We start from the raw sequence: 25,475 nt of genomic DNA on the forward strand, positions 1-25,475 counted from the left end.
GGACCACATATAGAGTTGAGTGAACATACTCTGCCGAGCTTGATGCTCGTTCAAGCATTAGCGTACTCGATGGTGCTCGTTACTCGAACGAGCATCAAATCGTGTTCGACCCCGCTACAGTTTTTAGCTTCTCCCTGCTGTGACGTGCCTGTTTTGGCCCCGTCGCGACGCAGCGCGCATCCTTGGCAAAATTTTTTGTCTGGCAGGTAGGGGAGAGAGAGAGAGTCTCCCATTGTAGTTAATGAAGTTCTTTACTCGAGTAGAGTTCTCGAATTTTACGAAAAGCTCGACTTGAATAACGCGGACCCGAGCATTTGGGTGCTCGCTCATCTCTAACCACATACTAACCTGCTGAGCCAGCTTCTTTTATTATAACAATATGTTAAGAACTTCCCTGGTGGCATACTTGCATCTGATAGCTTGTTACATCCATTTCTAGTTGGAGTCGGCTAATTGGCTCTTTTTTTGTTTTCTGTAGCTTTTACAAGACACATCTTGGAAATCATGCATCAGCCCATGGGATCTGTCTTTTTTTCCTTCTGCTCCAAATCTCTGCTGTATTACCCCCCCAACTTCCGCCTCTTTGCAGAGCTTAATTATAATGGGACATCCCTAATTTTTTTCCGTAACTCCCTCAATTTGTATCCTTGCACAATTGCAGTGCAACTCCCCTAACAAACATGGCGATGCTATGCTTAAAGAAACAGTTGCACAACAATGGTGAACCTTACTCGTTCATCTGCTGATTGTTGGCACTTTTGCATAGCCTGATGATCAGGAAAATGCATGTTTTAGCATATGTTTATGCTTGGTTGTAAAAGGCCCTTAATAGTCAGATGTATCACAGTGAGGAATAGGAAAATGGCTAATCAATCATATGCAACATTTAGAAAAGATTCTTTTATATTTTTATGAGTTTTAATTAAAGGTAAGGAGGAGATTAAAGGGGTATTGTCCAGCATATACCCTAAATATCTGATAGAAGCGGGTCTCACCTCCGGGAATCTTACTTATGTGGAGAATGGGGGTCCCCCAATCCCTGTACCACGGCTCTCACCAGCTGCTTTCATAATTCTTCATATAATTAAGTAAAGAGTCCCTCACATGCCGGTACATCTCTCCATTCAGTCCCATCCTGCGCAGCCGATTCACCAGGTGGGATGGAATCATTTTCTATGATTGATATTCCTTTACATTTTATGAACCACATACATGGACCACTTGGCCTCTATATGCTGTCAATATTTTATGAATATTCCAGGAGAAACATTAATCATGCAAATATGATAAAAGAACATTGATTGGTGGAATATTAATGCACTTATAGTTGAGCTTAACATAAGACCTTTTAAACAGAGACATGTAAAACGAGAAACTCAACAGCAGACATAACAGATAAATGCAATGGCATCCTGCCCAGATTATTTTATGGGACTTTCATCCATTTAGGGAATGTGGCATAATAATGTCTCCATTAGAAAGACAAACTCAGTGTTCAGCCTCATCAGTTGTACTAGTAAACTCATACGTCCTTACACTATACTGCATTCTGGCAATAGAAAGCTCACAAACCCTTTGAACTATATTACTGCAGACATTTTATATTTTCTCATTCATTAAACATTTTTTACGATTTAAGAAAACCACATTCATTCTTGGATTTGGCACTGATATGTGTGCAGTCCTGGTACGTTTTATCAATATCATGTAATGGGGCGTACATGGTGTCAATCACTTATGGAGACTTCTCATGCATAAACAACACATTTCCATCTATTTTCTGACAATATAGTGTGTATTAGGGCATATGGGCATCGGGTGGGGGTGTTGGGGTGGGAGGGCCAGACTCAGCACCTTCTCTATTAACCAAACCTAATAGAGAGGCTGTGGCTCTGGCAGACCTGGTCCATTCATGTGTTACGTAATTGAATGATTGGTATGTAATATCACATAACTCCTCCAATGTTTATTTGAGATTGTACCCATGGCAATCAGCTGAGAGCTGGGCTGGTTTTAATGTGCAATGGGGTTTGCCAGGATGAGGACAGTCCCTTTAGGAAATTGGAATGTTTTTTTTCCAATAACGCCTCGTTTTGAAAAACCGACAGTAGTAGGTGAAACATTGCAGTAGAAGTCCTAATAATAGGTCCTGAGAAAAAATGAAGCTACCTTATGTCCCCAGACACTGGATCCTGATGAACTTTCAACTTATGTGATTAGTAGAAAAACTTGTGGGCAACACCTAGGTGAATATCCTGTGGCACTCCTAGACTAAATATTATACTGTCCTTTACATCACTGTAACCTCATTGGGTACTGGTGCATTATGTCTCCACTGGAAGTATGGGTGAAGACATAGTGATTGACTGTATCTGCCCTGTTAACACCCACTAGCTCCTGATTGGCTAGGGCTGTGGTTTGCTGTGGCTGGAGGAGCTGGGCGAGCAGCAGCGCAGGACTGACAGAGCCGGCTTCAGGAGCTGGCCAAGCAGCAGCATGAGTGGCCGCAGCGGGACTAACAAGGCGCATGCTAGAGTTGCCCGACCTAGAGCAGGCACCTTCGGAGATGCAAGCGCAGATCAAAGCAGCGGCGTGGTGGGTGAGAGCACTGTTGGCGGTGGCAGTGGCAGCTGGGGACAGGAGCGCAGGGTGAGAGCGCTGTTGGTGGCAGTGGGGGATGGGAGTGAATGTGCGAGCATGGCTGCATCACAGGAAGCCCTGCGAGGACAGTGTCAGCGGGGCCACGGTTAAAACGGTGTTTCTGGCAGTGGTAGCGGGAGGGAGATGCGAGTGCAGCTGCATGATAGGGAGGTCAGCGAGGACAGTGACAGGGGGGATGGGAGCGGAGATGTGAGGCCGGCTGGGACGTGTCAGCTGTCAGGGGGATGGCCAGTACATGTGTGTTTGGGAAGGTGTGTGTGCGGCAACCAATCCGCAGCTGTGGACATCACCTGGGCATTCCCTGTAGCTAAGCCCGGCCAACCCATGTCTCCATCCGTAATTCCGGTGGAGACATATGACACCAGTACCACCTCATTGACTTGCTAGTGCTTGGTTCTACAAGAAGCTATAATCATCAGATATTAAATGAATTTTATTTAAAACCCTGATAGATAGTACATTACAGATCACTGTGTACATAACAGGACAGAAACACTGCCGAAAGCAAACCTAAGTCACAATCCAACAGTAAAGTGATAGAAAACCCCATAACTTTCTTATCTATGAGATACCAAGAGAAATCAAATCTGCATTTTCCATGGCTTCAGAGAGGTGATTATGATATAGTCAGTATGACTTCCCTATCTTTTCGAAGCAAGATAGTTTCTCTAGCTCCACATTAAGCTTCACTTCAATAATCCCTAGTATTTGAAAGCTAAAAGGGAAGTTCATTAAAATTGGGACATCAAAGACCGTTCAGTGATATCATAAGACACAGATAACTTGGATTTAAGTAAAAACAATCCTTAGAATATTGATTGTAACATGTCCTAAGGTTATGGTAGACTTCCTTCCACTAGTGGGAGTAACAGACCAGCTGTGCAATATTCATATAACTTTACTATCACTTCAGCTTAGAAAAGAATGCAAATATGTGATTGTTCAAACTGACGGCTAAATAAGACCTCGCAGCTCACCTGACATGTCTGTTTAAGTAAATAATGGTATTCCCCATAAAATAACAATTCTGGTGCATCTTTTCTTAGAGAATTCTATGTTGTACCGTTCCTCTGTTATTCCTCCAAGGACTTCAAAGGCTAAAAAAACTTTTGGGGGTCATTTTTTCCACTCAAATGTATGTAGTTTGGGCTGGCAATCATTTTTTCAGTAGGGTTTAATTAAACATTTTGCACAGTTTGTCTTCTGCAGCTTCTACATATCACTGTACTGCATATGATGACTGAAGTCTAAATCTCAATAGCAGTCTATCAGTGAAGTTCGCCGGATGGCTTAGTTTCCCTCTGCTCTCTCCTCTCCTACACTTCCATAAATTAGCTGATACAAATTGCAGCGGAGGAGCTATAAGAGCTGAAGACTATGCTGTCAGTCCAGCCTTACTGAAGGATCTCCTATTATGAATTAGAGAACGATGACTGCTTCTTTGCTTTCATGCAATGATCGCTCACTGAATAGAGGACTTGTGGAGTCTGAGGATGTTTGTTTTATACTTACCTCCCCGGTCGTTTCCTCGGTATCTGCTCTGAAAGCCCCCACTGCAGTACATTGAGTGGCACTGCTAAGGAGTCCGCCTATTACAAAAATTAGAATGGGCGGACTACTTAGCGCGTCACTCAATGCACTGAGCGACAGCTTTGTATAACACTTACCTCCCCGGACTCCATAAACCACCTACTTTCAGCCTATAAGCTCGTAGGTGATAGAGTGTCATTAAATATTCCTTTGTTTATCTGTATGTACGACTGGTGTACCTTGTTTTATGATCCTTTTGCTGCGTCAGTTTGAATCCTCGCTGTACTTTGACTCTGATGGGTGTGTCAGCTGTTAGTGTACACCTGAGGGCAATTAGGGGAAGGGGGTTAGTTCCCGTCTGGCCTGAGCTCCGTGCTGGTCAATTTCAGTACAGTCTCCTTCTGTTGTGGAGTGATGACGTCGCTGGATCCAGTTTCCAGGTTCTCTCAGCGGTCCTCTCAGTTAAGTTCAGAGATTCTGTACTGAGATTTGTTCTTGGAGGTTTTTGGTTTATTCTTATGTTGGTTTTTCTTTTTTATTTGCTAGGGTTAGCGAGTGGCACAGGTATGCGGGTGGATGCGTCCTTATCAGGGCAGGCCATTTACTGGATCCGCTTAGGGAAGATTTCCCTCATTTGTTTATTTTTCCTTGTACTGCAGGGACTTCCTGGCATTGTGGTGTGAACACTGCCAGAGACTTTAGATTTTGGTTTGCAGTTAGTGCACACACAAAGCAGACATGACACCAGGCAGGACCTTCAGAGGTTTGATGGAGCTCAGCTCTGATACAGTGAGCAGCTGCAGGACATCTTGCCTTGCCCCCTCTGCAGTGGTGGCCATCTTGGTGAAGGGCATAGGCACCTACGGGGTATTATGGATCTACGCTATTGGTAGGTGAGTCGGCATTGGGCAAGTGAAGCAAATGCCTGAAATTTCAGGTAACTTGTTACGGACCAGTTCAGGTGGTAATGTTCTTTAGAGAGTGACGCAGAAACTCCTATCACAGTTACTGATAATCACTCAGCTTCTGTAACACAGTTATAATAGAGTAGTTGACAGCTCATCTTCCTGACTGTATATCTATGGGCTATAGTTTATTTAGGTGCATATAGAATACTCCCAGCAGGCAGAGATGGTACTGGATGTAGCTGCTCATGTGATTTTGCACTGATGCATCATGGGAGTGTTAACATAGCATACAGAAAGCAAGCAGGGAGAAGGTAATGGCAGTGTCCTCCCAGCAGGCAGAGATGGTACTGGCTGTAGCTGCTCATGTGATTTTGCACTGATGCATCATGGGAGTGTTAACATAGCATACAGAAAGTAAGCAGGGAGAAGGTAATGGCAGTGTCCTCCCAGCAGGCAGAGATGGTACTGGATGTAGCTGCTCATGTGATTTTGTGTTGATGTATCATGGGAGTGTTAGCATAGCATACAGAAAGTGAGCAAGAAGAAATCTCACCATCAAGATGGTGCCTGATAAGTATCAGTTAGGATACCAATGCATGAGAAAGGTATTTCAATATACAGAGGTGACCTCCAGAGTGTGACAGACAATGAGGTGAGGGCTGCATGGATAGAAAAATGTGTTTTTGCTGGAGTAGCCCTTTAATCACAGCATAATGACACATTTCACAACTTTATGATTTGTGTTGTGTCTGAATTTCTCATCATCTTCAAGATCTTGCAGTCAATGAATGGGAACATTCTTGTTTACATCTAGACAGGGATGCCCAATCTATGGGATGAGTTTACTACTGTGTGTCACCCCTTCCCAAATGCTGGGGATGGCCATTCCACTGCCTACATACAGGCCTGTACTGGTAATCTGCCTAAATGGGCAGATTTCCAGTGGGCTGCACTGCTGCGTGGGATCAGTGGGCCACTGGCACTGCCCACTGATACTCTGACATAATTTGAAGTTAATTGTATACGCACCCTTAAAAAATGACTACAATTAAGTGTGGCAGCGCCGGTAGCCATGCTGGGCTCCCGGCGCCTTCTATGTGACGTAGCACCTTCTAACATAGCACCTTCTATGTGACGCAGTTGGCATGATGATGTCATTGCATCACCTGCACCGTTTTGCAGGATGTTGGTCAGAAGAGGACAGACAGTGAATGGAAGGTGCCTTGAGGCTGTGAGGGAGTTGAGTTTATTATTTTACAGGGGACATTATGGCTATTACTACATGGGACATTATGAATACTACAAAGGACATTACAGCTGCTATTACAGGAGATATAATGGATTCTTCTACATGGGACATTATGGCTACTACTACAGGGGTCATTATAGCTACTACTACATGGGACATTATGACTATTATTATAGAGGACATTATTGATACTTCAAGGAACATTATGGCTACTATTACAGGGTATATTATGGATACTAGAGGGGACATTATGGATACTACAGGACACATTATGCTACTACTATAGGTGACATTATGGATACTAAAGGGCACAGTTTGGATATTGCTGCAGGGAACAGTATGGCTGCTTATTTACCACAGGAGGACATAATAGCTCCTTATGTACTACAGGGGGACAGAGCAGATTATTGGACTTGATATTTATTACTTAGGGACTGCTGTGAGTTGCACTGTTACACAGTATTTAAGGGAAACCATGTGTGGCACTATTAAAAGTTTATCTTAATATAGGGATTCTGAATATGAAAAAGCAAAGAGCCATGGTAACGTTCATGTGGACCCTATGCTCACTAGCCCACATGAACATAACATAATGCCCCATTTAAAACTGGGTGCATTATGTTTGTGGCATGTCTGTGTTACGGGCGGTCTAAAACCTCAAGGATTCTGTAAGCCACACGAGGGGTTTTAAATCATCCAACATGTCCTTATAAAAAATTGCATAAGCTCTTTATTCCTCCATGCTTTGCAATAACTGCAACGTTTCAACTGCTTGCCACAGTCTTTCTCAAGCAGGTGGTCTGGCGTGTCTTGTTTTTCCGACGATTGTTGCATTTATTTTTGGTGTTTGCTCAGTATGTGGTGTCTTTGCATTCGTTTGTTGGAGCGGATTCCCCTATCTTTCCTGCAGATGGTTTGGACACCTGCTGTCCCTCCCCTCCTTGCATTCTGGGATCCATGCATCAAGTAGTGTGTGGTATGGTGACCGCACAGGTGCATACACTCTCGGGTTTCTCCTTATCCTTTTGCAGGTGCGGCTTCCACGCATCAGATGTTCTTGTGCATGGTGCATGCTGGTGATGGCAGCCACTGTGTTCCTTGAATGCCAGGTGGGTGATGTCTGGCGCCTGTCCCTTTGTACTGTGGGTGTGGTGGCTCCATACTGCTTTGGTTGTATTGGTGGCTTGCATGACTTCTGAGTGCTGTTCATATGTTATGTTATGTTGTTTTTATGTTGTGTTGACTTTCTCCTGAGTATGACAGTATCCGTATTGGTATTCCCTTCTACTGATTGCCTGGCATCTGCACTAGGCCCGTACGGATAAGTCCTGTGCATACTATGTCAGCAGGAGAGATTTCCATCTTATTCTGGCTACGTTCACTCTGTTGAGTGTTACGTATTTCCCCTCGTCAGGATATGTTGTGCGTTCACATCAGACCCATAAGATAAGTCCTGTGCGACACCTATCCTGGTTGTGACATTGTTGCAGCAGTACTAGACATGTACAATAAGTCCTGTACTGCATGGTGCCCTTAGGAGGGGTACCTACCCTTTTCTTTTCTTTAGGGGATGGGGGTGTTCTCTGCTGCACCGTTGGCCTCCTGCACACGGGTAGAAACTCAACAGCAGGATTTCCTGTAGAATTTCCGCCCATGCCCGCTGCTATAGGATTGCATAAGATAATACAATCCTATGCAGACAGCCACGATTTGACCGTGCAAAAACTCGCGAGGTAAACAAATCGCAGCATGTTCTATTTCTGTGTGGCACAGAAATCTCACTAGTGGCGCTCTGGCTCTGCTCTGCGCGTGCAGAGGAGGCGGCAGAGCAGGTGAATACTCACAGCGGGATCCGACCAGTCCGTCTGCAGGAGGCCATTACAAGATTTACTTTTCATTCATTTCTAAAGAGGAACTGAACTAATAGAGCTGCTTTCTATTTGAAGCACCTTGGGTGCTTATAAATGCCTACACTTTGAAGAAGTTGCCAAAATTATATTTTAAAATAAATGTGTTTATTTTTTAAGAGATTTTTCTTAGAAGTTTTTCCCTAAACATTTGTAACAGTACTGACAACTCGGAGACATGGCGAGACCACATAACATGCAAAGCTGAGAGCATTTTAGGATTATACCCAGGAAAACTGCTGATGTAGTTACTGGCGGTCACTGCTGAGGGTTAGTTATACTCAGGGTATACCTAAAGGTCCATTTAGACACAACGAGCATCGCTCAAAAGCCATCTTTTGAGTGATAATCGTTGTGTCTATATGTGCCCATCTTTCAGTTTTCTGCCGAATGATGGAATTCAATTCTGCCTAAAATCCGTCGTTCAGCAGAAGCGCTGATAAGACGGACCACACACTGTGTTCTGCTGGGGAGCGCTGATAACAGCTGATTACATTGTCTCAGCTGTTCTCAGCTGTCAGCCCCGCTGGCGGAAAAAATAAAGCAAAAGTATTCAGGGAACAGCGGGTGGTATGTTCACTGAATACAGCTCCCAGCAGCGCACTTTGAATTACTTTACAATGGGTTTTGATGTGTTGAGATAAGAGAACAATAGTTTTTTTTAATGGGTGAAGATAGGATAACTTTCTGTCCCATCTATATTCTCAAGATAGTTCATCAATAGTTGATCATGGAGGGTCCACCACTTGGCATCCCTGCCATTTAGCTGTTCGTCAAGTCCACTGTCAGTGTGGGCAGAGTCGGAAGCAGACAGCTCTGTCAGCATTGCAGCAGCCCATTGGTACCAGACGCTCAGTTCCGTTCCCATTGAATTCAATGAGAGCTATTCCTGCAAAACCAACCCAGGCCACTGCAGTATGGACAGAGTTGTCTACTACTTGCTCTGTCCTCATGGACAGCTAGCCCGGCCAACAGTTGCTTGTTGGGGATCCTGAGCAACATAGCCTCATTAATCAACTATTGATGACCTGTCCTGAGGATAGACCTTCCATAGATAAGTCCCAGAAAAAACCATTGAAGATTTTTGTCCCTTGAGAAAAAAAATCTCCGTTCTGCATATTATGACAAAATGCAGCACCTTTCTATCAAACACTGGATTTATATAAGTTATGTTTATGCATTTCAATTCATTTCCATACAAACCTGCAATAACAGTGCGTTCCACAATCAAAAGAAACAAGTCACGCAAGAATCATTTCCACACTAAAGTCTAAAACATACATGCCAGTTGGCACAATGCCTGGATATTTCCATTTACAACATATCCCCTGGCAGAAACACTCATGGCCTACAGAGGAGGCACCGACTATCGTGAATGGTAAAAACGTATTATTAAATGTGAATACTGAAGTAATGACAGATGGTTTACAAATGTTAACGTATGCGCACAGAGGAAATGTTTTAAAAAAATACAAAAACCAATATAGAATATCTACAAATAGATATAAAAATGTAACTGTACAAACTTAGTGGTTCCTATACAAAAGGACGGACAACAGTTACGGTCAAGATTTCTTCTGAGATGCTGAGTAAAGCATTCACGTCACGCTATAAAGAGCTGAAGAAGGCATCAATGCCACCCATGGAAGGGTTTAGTGTCTGTCCAGCAGTAAGAAGGCCAACATGACTTCTGTGTCAGCAGTAATACTTGTAAAGGTACAATCAGTAAGGACTGAGGGTCGGCACATCCCCAGCATTCTGGTAGTGTTTTCATTAAAAAAGAAAAAAAAATTGCATAAATTATATTCCACCAAGAGCAAAAATAATATGCTCATTCAAGGTCCACAGGTTTTCTCCGCAGATTTAGTGTTGACTTTCGAAAGTACCCAGGTCTTCATAAGTCCATCATCTCCAGCAATGTCAGTCCTAGTACTCAGCAGCTACACTGCAGTCAGCCCAATACATTCCATCAGTGCAGCTTGAAGATGAAGGAGGTGCTGCACCATCCATTGTTCTCAGCTGTTTTTGGGTTTTAATATCCATTCTGCATGAGGATTAACGTGATATACATCCAGCATATAAGTATCCGGGTCTAAGCAGTGTTCCCCTAGAGAAAAGAGTGATGTAATTATTAACTGATGAAATAATATTGGTGACAATAGCCAGGAATGGCCACAGTTCCATAGCAATTACAATAAAATGTTTCTTGGTACAGTTGTTCCTCAGTCAAATGTTCTTAAAAATTCAACATAATTACCAAATATGGATATTGCTCAAACTTCTAATTTATCAATATGTGATCAATTTTTATATTTTAGGTGAAGGTCCTCTTTATGTACACTTACTGTATCGTTAGATTACATACATGATCACCAGGGGGACTGGGACGGGATGGAATAAGTGTTCCAGGTATTTAGTGCTGCCCCGGTGTTCCGTCCATCAGTACTACTTTCCCCACTATCGCTGCATGCAAACCATGACTCCTCCTCCCCTCGTTTCTCTCTTTCTGTGCTTTGAAGCGCCTAGCCAGAATCGGGCAGGAAGGAGAAGTCATGATTTGCATATAGCACTGACATGCAGTGATATGAGGGAAGTGCTATGGATGGATGGAACACCCAGGCACCACTATTTAATCAAAACACTTGCTCCACTTGGCCAGTCCTACAGAGTCATAAAGTATGCAGGTTTCGGGGTGGGCCTGTACTTATGAAGAGAGAGAGGGGGATACTGAAGGGTTCCAAATTAGTGATGGGACCTCAGAAGGGGCCCAATTTGTGTGTGGAGTGGCACAGAGGCGGCAAAGTTACTTTATGGAGCCACTATTAATGGTGGGAGGCAATGGAGGGGACATTATTCTCTTGTGGGTGTGGGGGTAAAACAAATCTTGGTAGTTACTCCTCTATTCTTTTAGGGTACGTTCACACACTGCTGAATTGGTGCGGATTTGCCGCCATGGAAAATCCGTACCAAAATCCATGCAAAAAACATTTTGATTTTGATGAGGATCCACAGCAAACTTCACCCCTTCAATTGAAATCTGCTGCGGATACTCGTCAAAAGCCGCATCAGAAACCACGCCAAACAGTACGGATATTGACTAGCATTTTGGTGTGAATGCATACATAGAGTTACATTAGCTCTGTACTGCGGTCGGCAAAAATGGACCAAATGCAGAGCTAAAATACGCCCGTATGAAAGCGGACTTATTCATGGGGGGACTATATGTGACACTTTTTTCAAGGGAACAGTATAGAGATGTGCTGCAAAAGCAAGAAGCAAAAGACATCTGGACACCAAAATCTGCAAACGCCAGTCGTAACTAGAAGTTGTCATTGCGGATGAAGAAGAAAGGAAAGACACCTCTAATCAAAGAATACCTGTGAGTCGCTTCAGTGTAAATGTTTATTTTTCCTCCCTGTTTGATGGCTGGAGTGATGATAGGCTGTAACATTGTAAAACAACTCCCAGCATACCCTTACCATTGTCTAAGTTTTCCTGGGAGTTGTAGTTTCACACAGTACAAAATATATATAGCAGCGGTTAACCTGATTTTGCAATAGTTCACTGCTCTGTTTGTTTCTGGGGCTATATTTATGTTATGAGCTTGGTTCTGGTGCCACATTTATGTAGTAAGGGGAGTTTTAATACTGTTTTTACAGTATGTTACTGAAGGCTGAAGTAAACGGGTTTTGGATGGGCTGCTGCTCATGGGCCAGTGCTGGGTGCTTTCCCCCCAGGCTAAAATTTGCCATCACCCAATGATTACATAAGCATTTATATTATCAGTCAGCATATCTGCCCTATTGGGGCTGTTCACCTTCTGGCTGATCCAAGAACCTTGTCTATTTGTGGCCTTCACTGTAACAGTATAGCTACATTTGGGGTTATTAATCATTGTATACCAGAATCCTGATCATAAAAAAAAAATCACTAACCTCTTTGGCATTTACACCGTGCCCCGCAACTGTTTCCAAATTTTTAGATGGCATGGGCGAACGTGGCATATTGCTTTTACTATAATCTATGCCAGGAACTGGCATGGATTATATTGAAAACCTACTCTAGTTTCTAGCTGAAGTAGGTTTTTATTTGGCACATGGAGGTGCCAGATAAATTTCCAATCATTGCTCTACAGACCTGGGTCAAGCATTAATTTAAAGGAATGCTGCCATCCAATAGGTGGCGCTGCAGAGGTATTATTCCATCTTCCTTATTTGCATATTACCCAGAGGAGCATGGATGGCCTAAGTCTCCTCGCTCACTTTCTAGGTGCTCTCTCTAAAGAGAGATGTTACAGCTCCCGACCCATGTCACAGGCCTCTCACTAGCCAACCCAGGATCCTATTGCACACTGATGAGGGGCAAAACCCCCGAAACAGCTGTATGTGTATGGATTCTGACTTGGCTTTCAATTCCCAATCATTGCTCTACAGATCTGTATGGTATTATTGTATCTTGTATCACCACCAGAAGCTAGGGTTTTGACTGGAGAACGCCCCTGTCATACCCCTAGCTTCCGATTGGCTAAATTCAAAAAGGTCCTAGCAGCAGCGTCTGTATAGCTTTTTGCCAGCCCTGGAGCATTAGGCTTAGGGATTCCTGTTCATATCAGGCTTACTTTATTAGCTGTTAATGCTTCCATGTTACAGCGGTTACATGGCAGCATTAGCCGCAAATAATGTAAGGCTAACAGGAAAACTAATTTCTAACCCTAAGCCTGCAGCCGAGGCAAAAATGCATGCACACGGTGGCCTGGGAACATGCACCCGACGCCGCTGCCGCCAGCAAACTCTGCTTTTTACACTGTGGCTTCCCCTTCCCCCTGATGCTGTTGTGGGCGATAAGCTTCGCTCCTGAAACTGCACTCCCGGCCCTGCTCACCATCGCTCCCGAGTGAAGTCCTGCGGCTGACACCTTCCTGAACACCCAGCACTGAGATGTCGCACAGCAGTGCTCACCAGTGACGAACGGCGGCTCTGCCCTTCCTGCACGGCCAGCACAGATACATGCTGACCGCCAGCTGCCAGGGGCCACGAAGCACCCACCAGACAGAGTCACTGGAGGGAGCGCAGGCCATTAGGTTCAGCACTGCAGGGAGCCCGGCGGTGCCTACAGGACCTGTGAGGGCCAGCACGGGAAGACAGGCGGACAGCCAATCAGGAACAGGGGGCGTAAACCACCAGTCAAACACACTGTATCTTGGCTCCACCACTACTTCTGGTGGCATCAAGATACAATAATACCGACCTGCCATCCAATAGGTGGCGCTGCAGAGGTATTAGTCCATCTACTTTATTTGCATATTTCTCAGAGGCGCATGCATGGTCTTAAAAGTCTCCTCACTCAACTTCTTGGTGCTCCGCCTAAGGAGAGATTTCACCCCTCCTGACCAGATGAAACAACACATTTGTGGCTTGCAGCTGATCGTGGGCTGATTCAGCAATGTGTCACTTATGGGATGAAGTGCAATGGATTTTAAGAACTTACAGCTTACTCATGCAGCTCTCAGCAAGGGATGAGCCCAGTTTATTCATTGTGCCTGTCACTACTTTATGCTGCCCTCAGTGAGGACATCATAAAGTCTATGACAGCTTCTACTTAAATACACATGGTATAAACAAGGCTACAAAAAGAACCCCAAGAACAATGGGAGTAATATATCTATATAGAAGTGTGGCCTGACTACACATATCCTAGAGACATAATACGTTACACTAACACCCTGACTCTGGCAATCATCTAATCTGATGACTACATCCCAAGTCAATGAGCAGATGCTGTAGGTAGTGCTGATATTGCAGTAAACTTAAACAAAGGTTGTAAAATGAGCCGGGCAATTACAGCGTCATTGATCATCCCTGATTTACAGATGCTCTGAGGTCTGGAAAAGTGTTGCTCACTGCGCTTTGTTTGGTTCAAATCCAAGAGTCCGGCTATTATTAAACCACAAAACAGGAAAAAAAAGGTATCAGATGGAAAGAAAAACCTCTAAAGACCTGGACAAAGGCGAAAGCATCTCTGAGTGATTTATAAGACGGAGTAATGGGTTTTATATAGTGGTCCCTCAAGTTACAATGTATTCAGGTTACAACATTTCCAAGGGATTGACCTTTCCTGAGACAATGCAACTCGAAACCACAGAAAACTTACAATGCCAAAAAAAGTACTGATCAGCAGCGGATGTGAGTAACGGAAACATCCAGCCAATGAGCTTGCGCTGTTCATTGCCAACACTACTGTGAATCAGCGCATTACATTGTGGGCTAGTAGCATGAATCAGTGGCTATGGTATTAGTAAGGTGTGTGCAATGATTAGCTATCAGCACTTCTCTGCGATACACTACATGTTGTACACTGCTATCTACCAGTACCATCAAAATGATTCATCAGCTTCACGTTCTGATTTTGATATGTAAGGACTTGCTTTATCAGTATTAACTATTTGCTTATTCTTCCTGACTTCACTTTGAGGTAACTTGTGTTGCTATGATGTGACAACTAGCAAAAGTGCTAATCACTTGACCTAAAGTGTCGTTTTTTTGCGTAGAAAAATCTAGTGCTGGCCACTAGGGGTCTCCCTTCTTTCTAATTTTCTCTCCACACTGTCATTTGAAGTCTGTCTCTAGTAACAAAGATATCTATGAGGTCTAATCAAAAAAGTCTATGGAGAGAGGAGGGGGAGGAGAAGGGAGAGAGACAGTGACTCATATAGACTTGATGCTAGAGTTAACTGAAACATTTGAGATGCAGCCAGCAGAGGGGAAAAATGCTGATAAATGCAGAATACAAGTCATGTAACGGTCCGATTAGTGTTATTCCCCATCTACACACACTGCAGCTGATTCTGAAAAACTCATCTGAAAGTCCGGGCACGCTTTAACTTTTGGGTGCTTATAGTTTTCCATAAAGTTATGGCTTCAAATGAGAACAGTCATGGAAAGAATTAATATTGTAACTAGAGAAACTGGTGATCTACTATATGTCATTTTACACATTATCAGTCAATAAGTAGGGAAAATATTTATGTTGTTAACGTAATTGTGGAATTTGAGAAAGCACAGTTTTTCAATAAAGGGTTTTTTCCAGGCAAAAACTATTAATGATTAATTGCTGATTCTTTATTACTTTGGAGCCGCCACTCGAGTTCCTTTAGCAATGAGCTGATCACCTGGCCCACTGCCAATCAGAGGCAGCACTCACCCATTCATTGAATTTAGCCATTGATTGAATTCAATGAATGGGTGAGTGCTGTCTCTGATTGGCTGATCGCAGGGACCAATCACAGGCAGCTCTCAGTTGTCATTCAATAGCTGAGAGCTGCCTCTGATTGGTCACAGTGCTCAGCCAATCAGAGGCAGCCCTTTCAGCTGCTGAAAGCACTTCAGAGCAGTGCAGGAGAAGACCCGACTGGACGTGCCTGAGCCCTGTCAGCTGTGGAGAGGTGAATATATATATTTTTTTACACATTTTAGGGATGATTTTCAGGGAAGGGCTTATATTTTAAGCCCTTCTCCGAAAAACACTGCAGGGTTTCCGGGCAGACCATTGCTTTTCAATGTAGCCCACTGGAGCCCGCTGAATTCAATGGGAAAACATTGCGCTCCTCTGCCACAGCTGTGCCAGAGGATCGCAATCTTTACTGTATTTTCTCAATGGGGTTGGCGCTGCTGCTGCCAGCCCCATTGAGCACAAGGTGAAACCCACACAGGGGTTTCACATTCAAAAAATACTGATGCCGCAGCTAGCCGCATTTTAACAAACAGTGTCCTATAATTTTTGCCGCAGACGTTTTTGCGCATGTAAAATACACACATGTGACCGCTGCCATTGGAAAGCATTGGCTCTATATAGTGCAATCTTTTTTAACGTGCGAATAATCGAACGTTAAAACGCCCGTGTGACTGAGCCCTCACAGAACTCATAGAAAATGTATGAGACTGTTACACTGTAACAAACTCATTAGCTGTGAACGCAGTACTAGGTCAAGTGCTTTTTTAGCTTTTGAATTCTGCAAAGATTAGCTATCAGCACTTCTCTGCGGTACAGTACAGTACTACATGTTCTACACTGCTATCTACCAGTACCCCCAAAATGATTCATCAGCTTCACTTTCTGATTTTTATATGTAAGGACTTGCTTAATCAGTATTAACTATTTGCTTATTCTTCCTGACTTCACTTTGAATGAGTTCAGCAGCCACACAGAACTGCTGCACAGAGATCGACACCCAACCCTATTCAGGTAACCATGTCTGAAACCCCACAGATCAGTAGTTGATGGCTCATCCCAGCGTTATGCCATCACCCTAAGGGGTATCTGACCTGTTTGGTTCATAAACCTTAATATAACCTTATATGACTATTAGACATACATATCATATACAGTTATAAGGCCACAGCTCCAGGTATGGTAAATTCATTGTATTGGGGTGGGGTGTCAGCAGATGGTATCACACTGGCCACCATCCACTGCAGGATCCAATTGAAATGCAATTTTTAGAAATGTTTTTGAAACACGACAGTTTGGACCCCCAATATGCAGGTGGTCATGCTGGTATATCTGGGGTCCTGATGTGAAAGAATACCTCCCCATAGATGTTGGGTTTGTTTTAATATTTCTAACTTGGCACCTATTATTGCTATTGTGAGAATAAATATGAAGATGTCTCATGTGAGAACACATCCTACTCCAGTATTTCTACTTAATGGGGTGTTCTCAACTCAGCCAAACATGGCTGCTAAGGGAACACTGCACTCAAGGAAGGGGCCAGGGGGACAGACACAGCTAAGCAGCTGGGCTATGCTGTTTCTATAAGTGCCAAAGAAGTGAATGGATGTTATGGAAACAGTGTTGCTCACTGTGATACATTGTTTGAATAACTTCCATTAAAGGGGTATTCTGGATTTTTTGAACTAATAACCTATCCCCTAAGCAGGCCATTAGTAGTTGATGGATGGGGGTCCGCTGATTGGGTATCCTATCTATTAGCTGATCGTCTGACCCGCTGCCAAGTGCAGTCAGACGGACTTCATCCTCGATAGACACAGCAGGAAGTAGGAGTGTTGGCTTTACTCCCATTGAAACCAATGAGCCATGCTTCTCTTATAGTTAGAACATGACATGCCCCCCATCCATCAACTACTGATACCCTATACAGAGGACAGGTCATCAGTTCAAAAAGCCTAGAATACCCCTCTAACTTCTATGTAAGTTATGGAAACAGCATAGTGAAGCCCATTTGGCTCTTTCTGTCCTCCAGACCACCCCACAGCCAAGCTGGAGGCAGTGATGGCCAGAACAAGAAATAGATGCTGGTTCCAGAGGTAGGGACTACATCCATGAGACTTATATAACTTATCCCGTGGATATGCCATGAAAGTCTAAGATAGGAATACTCATGTAACATCGCCTGCCACAATGATTTCACTGAACATTTACTCTTACATTGTAGATAATGAATATGGTTCCGTCAAGAAAGCTATAACACTGGCGTATGTATAGGGGGTGCAGAGGGTGTGGTCACACCTGGGCCCAGGACCCCTAGAGGGCCCATAAAGTCTCTCTTCCCCCATATTGCAAACCAATACTATCAATGAAGCTTTATAGTTGGGGACCCAGTTCCAGATTTTGCACTGGGACCCAACAGATTCAAGTTACGCCTCTGTATAGCATCATATATAATATCCAGTTAACAATCATGCTCACCTATGTTTCCTCCAATTTCGTACAAACTTTGGTTGAGACATTTATCAGAAGTGCCGCGGCTGGAAAAGCAAAAGAGAATATTTTAGGCCTTTGATTGGAAACATGTCTAATGCAGTTTTCTTTCATTCTAAATATGTAAGAGCGGCTTATTGTTTGAGATTTCTTGGCCCCAGCTGTCGTTGCTGGCATCTCTACGTTGTATCCTCCGGGGTGTACTTCTAATTAGTTCCAGAAATCTAACCAGACATTCTGGTGCAAAATTGTTTGGTTCCTTCATTATTATTTTAATGAATATGGCCTTCAACAAAGATTCGCAGTAATTAAATAAACAGAGAAAGCCAGATGTCACCGGCAATATTTGTCCCATGATTACGGGCAAATAGACAAAATAAAAAATTGGTCTCTAGTAAAAAGATACCAAATGTAACAGCAGCAGCTGCAATGTAAATGTAAGATCATCACTTAGTAAGATATACAAGATTAATAAGGTTTCATACTGACTGCCGCACTTGGCCTTTCTCATAGTAATGCATGAAAAAGGGGTAAAGATCTTGTACAGGATAATAATTACATGGCTGCTTTCCATCAGAAACAGCACCACACCTGTCCTCAGGTTGTGTGTAGTACTGCAGCTCATCGTTATTCACTTCTGTGAAGCTGAGCAACAATACCAAGACAATGCATGGGTAGGCGCTGTTCTGTTTCTGGAAGAAAGTAGCCCTAGTCTTCTAATCCTGGTTAAGCCCTTTAAGGAGAACCTGTCACGTTCCAGCTGTCTGGCATTTATGTCTTAATGTAGAGTAGTTTTGGGGAACTTACATCTTATTTACTATATATTCACAATGTGCAGGTGTCCACCCACCCCCGTTGCTGCTCATTGACAGTGTTCTCCCTATGCACAGTAGTAGGGAGAAAGGTGCCAATCATAAGACTTCTCTCTGGCAGTGCCCTGCAAGGATTAGGATGCAAGTTCTCTGCACATTAAGGCTTCTTTCCTACAAGCGCATATCAGACGGCGTTTTAACGGCCATCCAATATACATTATCATCTGGGGCATAGAAGCTTGTGAACGGGCGCACACATCTAACATTTGTGCACCCGTTCACACGGAATGGGCCCCGGCACACAATGCCGTTGCCCCTTTCCCCTCACTCCCCCTTGCAGGCTTACCTCTGCTCTTCTCCCTGCTCGTTTTTTGCAATGGGAGGGGGCGGAGCTAAGCACTGCCCCATCCTGCCTCTTCCAATTGATGGCTATGGACAAGCGGCGGGGAGAGGGCGGGAGCCTAGCTCTGCCACCATCCCGCCCCTTGTCTACAGCCAGGAATGGAAGGAAGCGGAACGGGGTGGCACTTAGCTCTGCCCCGTCTTGCCCCCTCCCATTGCAAAGAACGGGGAGCGGGGAGGAGAGCAGAGGGAGGGGGTTTAGCAGCCACGCTGCTAAACTCCCTCCTACCTTCGGCCGCTGTCATGGGCTCCCATAGGAGCCCATGCAGCAGCCGACATATTCCGGCTCAAAAGATAGTTCCAGGACTATCTTTTGGGCCTGACGTAAAAACACCCGGTGCTATATTGGCTTGACCAGGTGTTTTTACATCTCAGAAATACAGCCATGTGATCTGGAATCCAATGCATCAGATCACAGCAAAAATATCGTCCGGCTGTGAAAACGGACGGCCAATATACGCTCATGGGAAAGAGCCCTCATTGATAAACTGCTGAAATCAGTACTTCTGTCACTGCTTGAGGGCGGCTTCAGGCAAGCGTAAGCATAAAAACGATTGTTTCTACGCAATATATTTGCGCAGTGAAGGAGTATTTTTTTGCGTACATGCCTGCGCAAATACTGCACAATATGCACAACATGCTCTATTTTTTTGTACATTTGTTGACCAGAAACCTATGAGAGGTGCGTGAATGCGCGCAAATGCGAAATACATTAGCATAGTAACATAGTATGCTAGGCTGAATGAAGACAATGTCCATCTAGATCAGCCTGTTTCAACCTCCTTGTTGGTCCAGAGGAAGGCAAAAAAAAAAACAATGAGCCAATTTAGCTCATTCCACAGGAAAAAAAACATCTGGAACTCATTAGGCTAAATAGCTTTTAAAATCACGGCAGGGGTGTGTTCCGCATCCATGTGAACTGGTCCTGCAGAAGAAAAAAGTACAGTAATATGCGCTTTTGCGCATAGTTCACGGCGCGAATGTGCGGCACTTACACAAGCATCTTTTTGCATACGCTCATGTGAAGCCGCCCTTATACTGTGCCGAGAAAGGAGAGCGTTAGGGGATTGGCAGGTTCGCTTTATTGTCTACTGGTAATGAATGGCACTTTTCTGTGTACTATCAGTGCTCCAAACAATTAATAGAAGACACGCAGTATTTTCAAGCTATTGCAACAATGACATTTTAAGACCACAAACGCTTATATAAAAATGCAGAATGTCTGTGCAAAGGTCAATCCCTGTGGGAGCTGCTGGTCCCTTTGTGAACAATCCTCAAAGGTTACACTATGTACTTTTTCAACCACTTTTTCTTTGCTCCAATTCTTCCAATGCACATGGTGTGAATTTATCCTACTCTCACCCTCGTTAGCAAAAAGAGGGGGTAGACATAAAGTAGTAATGAATGACACCCCATGACACCAAGCTGCTGACTTTCTTGAAGTACCAGTTCTCTCTTATGAAGAGTTTGGGAAGAGCAGACAGTAACCTTAAAATCCATTTAGCATTTTAACCTTTATGGACATTTTATAAATGCTCTTATCTAATATACCAATTATAGTCAAACTTCAATGTTTTCCTGCATTAGTTTTTCCTCAAATGGGTTGACAGGACTAGAAAAAAGGAGATTTCGTTATTTTTCCAGAAACAGTGCTATTCTTCTTCATGGAAGTGTCTGGTATTGCAACTCATCCCCAATAAAGTGAAATGGGCTGAATTCAATTGTATAACGTGCTGTTCCTGCACCCACAGTGCAACATTTTGGCCCCTACTACCATGTGTCATGTATTATACTGGTTTCTTCTTTTGCAGAAAAATGGCCTTTGATCTTCCTAGGGCACCAGGGTCAGGGTGCAACTGCTATGTCACCAGCCCATAAAGCTGCTCGCCTGAATACACTGTAATACCATACTAAACCCATGGACAGGAGTGGCACTGTTTCTGATAAAATAGCAAACCTTTCTTCTAATCTTGTCCAAGCCTCCGAATAACATGGTGACTGTGAAAACTACATACTACATTTCACATTCAATCAAAAATCCCTAAGATCCTTTATATTATGTGATTTTTTTTTTTTTTATAGATTTTATATGCAAGACTAGTTTTGGTCGTATGCCAAAAGGCTCATGGAACGTTGTTTTCATTATTTAAAGGCAACCTGTCACAAGATTTACGCTGCCTGGTTTACGTACAGCATGGACCTTGGACAGGTATGTAGATTGTTGGCATATATTTCTAAGTCTGAAACAATGTGGTTTTCAGAATAAACATACTTTGAAGATCCATCCTGAATGGAGCTTAGAGTCATGGGGGTGGAATGGCACCAACCTCTTCCACCCACATCATCTAGAGTGACAGTTCTCCCCATACATAAACAAGGAGAGAGCTGTGAATCTAGGAGATCTGGGAGGGAAGAGGTTGGAAGGCGCTGCCTCCATAACTCCAAGTTCCGTTTAGTGTGGATTGTCAAAGTATGTTTATTCTGAAACACTTATATGTAACCTATAAATGCATAGACTGTGGTTATAAACAAACGCCCTATCATCTGAACCTAATAAAGTATACAACACTCCAAATCATTAAAATCAATGTCTTTATTAACAAAAAAATAATAAAATCACATTAAAAAGGTATAAGATACTTAAAAAAGTAGCTGACAACTGGATAAACAATGTATATAAATGAATACTAACTCAAATATTATGTGCTAAGTGCTACTCGCTATCACATATCCCAATAAAGTTAGTAGTCCTGTAGTGACCTGGACTAGCACTACAGAGTAGAAGTACTTTTCCTGCAAATTAAGAGCAACTGTTCTAACTACCAGTTCATTTAACAAAGGGTAGTTATGCTGGACTTTATTTAATAAGAAGAGGGAGTCAGGATAGGGAACTAAAGTTAATGGTGATTAGGCAGTTCACATGTTTATATGTTTGTTGGACTATGTTACTTTATTGGGATACTAGCTTGCTACCCGTGACTTCGTCCACGTGGAAATTGTTTTTTTTTTTAAATTTAATCAGTGTTTTGCTGTATGGCTCTGAGAGACTTGTGGCAGTCAGCATCTAGGGTTTGGTGGATCTGAGATTGCTCTAATGACTCTGCAGCTCTTAGAGATGTGTGATGCTCATAATCTAAAGTCTGACTAGCCTAAGACTGCTCCAGGGTCTCTACTGCTCTAAGAGCAGCTTGTCTTTCAGCTTGTTGATGCCCTCTTCCCTTAGCATGGTCATCAGATTCTTGGATTCTAGTCATTTTCGCACCCCAAGCTCTGCTAAAGCTACACTCTAGATCTGACTTAAGCTTGTGCAGCATATTAAAAGAAGATCTAAAAATGGATAGGAAATGCGATTATCAAAAGGAAACCATTTCTTACACAGCTGAGGTAAAATAAAAGCTGCGCTGTGATTCGCTGGTATTTGTTATACTGCTGAGGTAAAATGAAAGCTGTGCTGGGATTTAGGGGCGTAGCTAAAGGTTCATAGGCCCAGGTGCAAAAGTTTATCTTGGGGCCTCCCAACTTCTCTTAACCCCTTAACGCAGAGATGTAACTTGAAGCTCCTGGGCACCAATGCAAAACCTGTAACAGGGCCCCCAACTATAATGCTTGGCTCCCTATATGGAGAAAAGAAGCCTTATGGGCCCCCTAAGGCTCCTGGGCCCTGGTGTAACCACATCCCTATGTTACGCCAGTGCTGTGATTGGTTGCTATGAGCAATACAGATTTTCTTTAGAATCTCAATCCATGCTAATGTGTCTTTTGTTCAAGTTTTAATCCCGGGCAACGCCGGGTATCCCTGCGAGCGTAATAATCGCATATGTGTGGCAATTACGTCTGCCCTCACATATCTGCCCGTTTGAGGGGTCTAGCTTATGATGTGTACCCCCTACCCCTCCGCTCCGCCACACTTAATCGTGCGGCGACGACATCTGCCCGTTTGGGTAGGCATAGCTTATGATGTGCACCCCATCCGCTGTGCGGCACTGGCAGAGCAAAGTTTCGCCTGCACTTTACCAAATCAATCTGACTTGTCGGACTCCCTAGAGAACGCTATAAATTTTCGGGATAAAATGTAGCCTATGTCCTTCCCCAAGATGCAAGCTATCTACCTGCTAAATTTAATCAAAATCCCTTCAGCAGTTTAGCCGTGAAACAAACAGACAGACAGAGTTACTTCCGCATTTATAATATTAGCATGGATGTGGTACCTTTGTATCCAGTACTACTTGGCACATAGGATTTCAGTTAGTATTCATTTATATACATTGTTTATTTAGTAGTCGGCCACTTTTTAATCTTTTTTTTATTATTTTTTGCTAATAAAGACATTGATTTTACTGATTTTGAGTGTTGTATACTTTATTAGGTTCAGATATTCTGAAACACTGCAGCACTGCAGAATAACACGTACATGGACCCAATGTGCATACCTGTCCCGGGTTCATGCTACCCGTACTTCTGGCAGCAGGAACCTGGTGATAGTTTCCTTTAAACACTTTCCAATCCAGTTTCCCTGCCACCCGCATACACCCAGCTCTTATTTATTTTGGGTGGGAAAGCGTGTTGCGGATTACTTGGAATTACTCAACAGAAACACATAAAAATGATGTCATGATGATTTTATTAGCAATTTTTTTTTTAATTAAAAGAGTGTTAATATGTATATTACACTATTATGTGTGTATATATATATATATATTACGCTATTATGTATAAATATATATATTACACTATTATGTATATATTATTATTGTATATGTATATTACAATATTACATATTATATATGTATATTACACTATTATGTGTATATATATTATTATATATGTATATCACGCTATTATGTATACATATTAATATATATGTATATTACACTATTATGTATATATTATTATTATATATGTATATTACACTATGCCGGAGCGAGGTCCAACATCAGAGCCCTCTTCTGTATATTACAGTATGCAGGAGGGAGGTCCGACATCACAGCTCTCCTCTGCATACTGTAATATATATCACAGTATACTCCAGCATCGTAACTCTCTTCTGCATACTGCTATATACATCGCAGCTCTCTTCTGCATAGTGTCAGACCTCGTCTGACAGCGGAGCCATGCAGGGAAAATCTCAATGTCGGCTGAGGTCCAACACTGGATTGGAAAGGGTTAATGTAAATGTATTTGGAACCACTCGTATACTTGATTAATTTTCTTTTCTTTGAAGAAAAAAAAAGACAGACAGCAGATCATCGAGCTATATGACGTGGCATAATAACTGTGAAATTATTATATTGCATTAAATTAATATCAAGGGAAGGAAGTAGAAGAACACATCACCGCAGCACCTGTTTTCACACTGAAACCGTGCCAGGATGTCTTTGGCTTTTGTCCGACTGTTCAGCTGGATTGCCATGGAAACCTTTGAGTGCAATGGAGCATAGACTCTTATCACTCCTTCAGGTACATCGCAGTGCTGAAATATAAAAGCGGAACACAACTGTAATAACCAGAACACAGAACGGCTTTTCTTTTTTGGGCTTAAGAGATGATGATGGATGTGGTGCAAATTAAAGCCGACAAGAAAATCTTGTCACATCCACACAAGTCCATTATTACATCTTCAGCTTACAATGTTACGCAACCAATATTTTGTGCAACTTGAACGCAACTCGACACAGAGGTCAATGCAAAAATAGAAAGTATGGTCAGCAGTGGGACTATATAGTAAACGCTAGTAACAAAACATACAACGGGGCACAACTATTATCTGGTTGGTACCAGAATTGTGGCATCAAAAGAATTTGCACTTTTGGCACGAGTGTCAAAAAAGTAACTTTTTTAAAGTTTACATTGGCCCTACTTTTTTAGCTGTTCATAGTCCGTCACATTTACTATGAGTTATGCCAGAAACTGGTGTAAATTATAGTTGAGGTCTATGTCTCAGTTCTCAGATTTGGCACATGGAAAGAATGTAACAAATGTGTTAAACGGCTTGTGCTTCTTAATACATTTGATACACTTCATGCCAGAACGAACTTTACTTAGACTGGTGAAAGTAAATATCTTCCATTTTCTTTTAATGCCGCCCTTGACGAATGATGGTAAATTAACAATCGTCACCATCAAGAAGTGAACACTTCATCAGCTCATCGTGTAGGCCTAGTTAGTATAATATTAGGCACTACGAAAACTGGGCAAGTTCTATGTGTGCGTATAATCTCAAACCGGTGGAAAAGCACAGTAGTCACAATGTAAATGAAAACCCCAATAGCCATATATTAGGAAGCCCCAA

At 42.9% G+C, this 25,475-nt stretch overlaps 1 protein-coding gene across 4 annotated transcripts in view; it reads right to left on the reverse strand.

Annotated features, from left to right (window-relative positions):
- Positions 1-9,394: 9,394 nt before the first annotated feature.
- ARHGAP28 (Rho GTPase activating protein 28) overlaps positions 9,395-25,475 on the reverse strand; it is a 183,415-nt gene continuing 167,334 nt past the window's right edge. For all 4 annotated transcript variants that reach the window (XM_066579576.1, XM_066579575.1, XM_066579577.1 and 1 more), the window contains exons 13-15: positions 24,529-24,656; positions 17,961-18,019; positions 9,395-10,362 (exon numbers count right to left, since the gene is read on the reverse strand). In XM_066579576.1, coding sequence (XP_066435673.1) covers positions 10,271-10,362; positions 17,961-18,019; positions 24,529-24,656 — 279 coding nt within the window. In that variant the 3' untranslated portion in view covers positions 9,395-10,270. The remainder of the gene's footprint in view (positions 10,363-17,960; positions 18,020-24,528; positions 24,657-25,475) is intronic.

This window comes from Eleutherodactylus coqui, chromosome 9 (genome assembly GCF_035609145.1).
Source record: "Eleutherodactylus coqui strain aEleCoq1 chromosome 9, aEleCoq1.hap1, whole genome shotgun sequence".
In the NCBI taxonomy this organism is placed as follows: domain Eukaryota; kingdom Metazoa; phylum Chordata; class Amphibia; order Anura; family Eleutherodactylidae; genus Eleutherodactylus; species Eleutherodactylus coqui.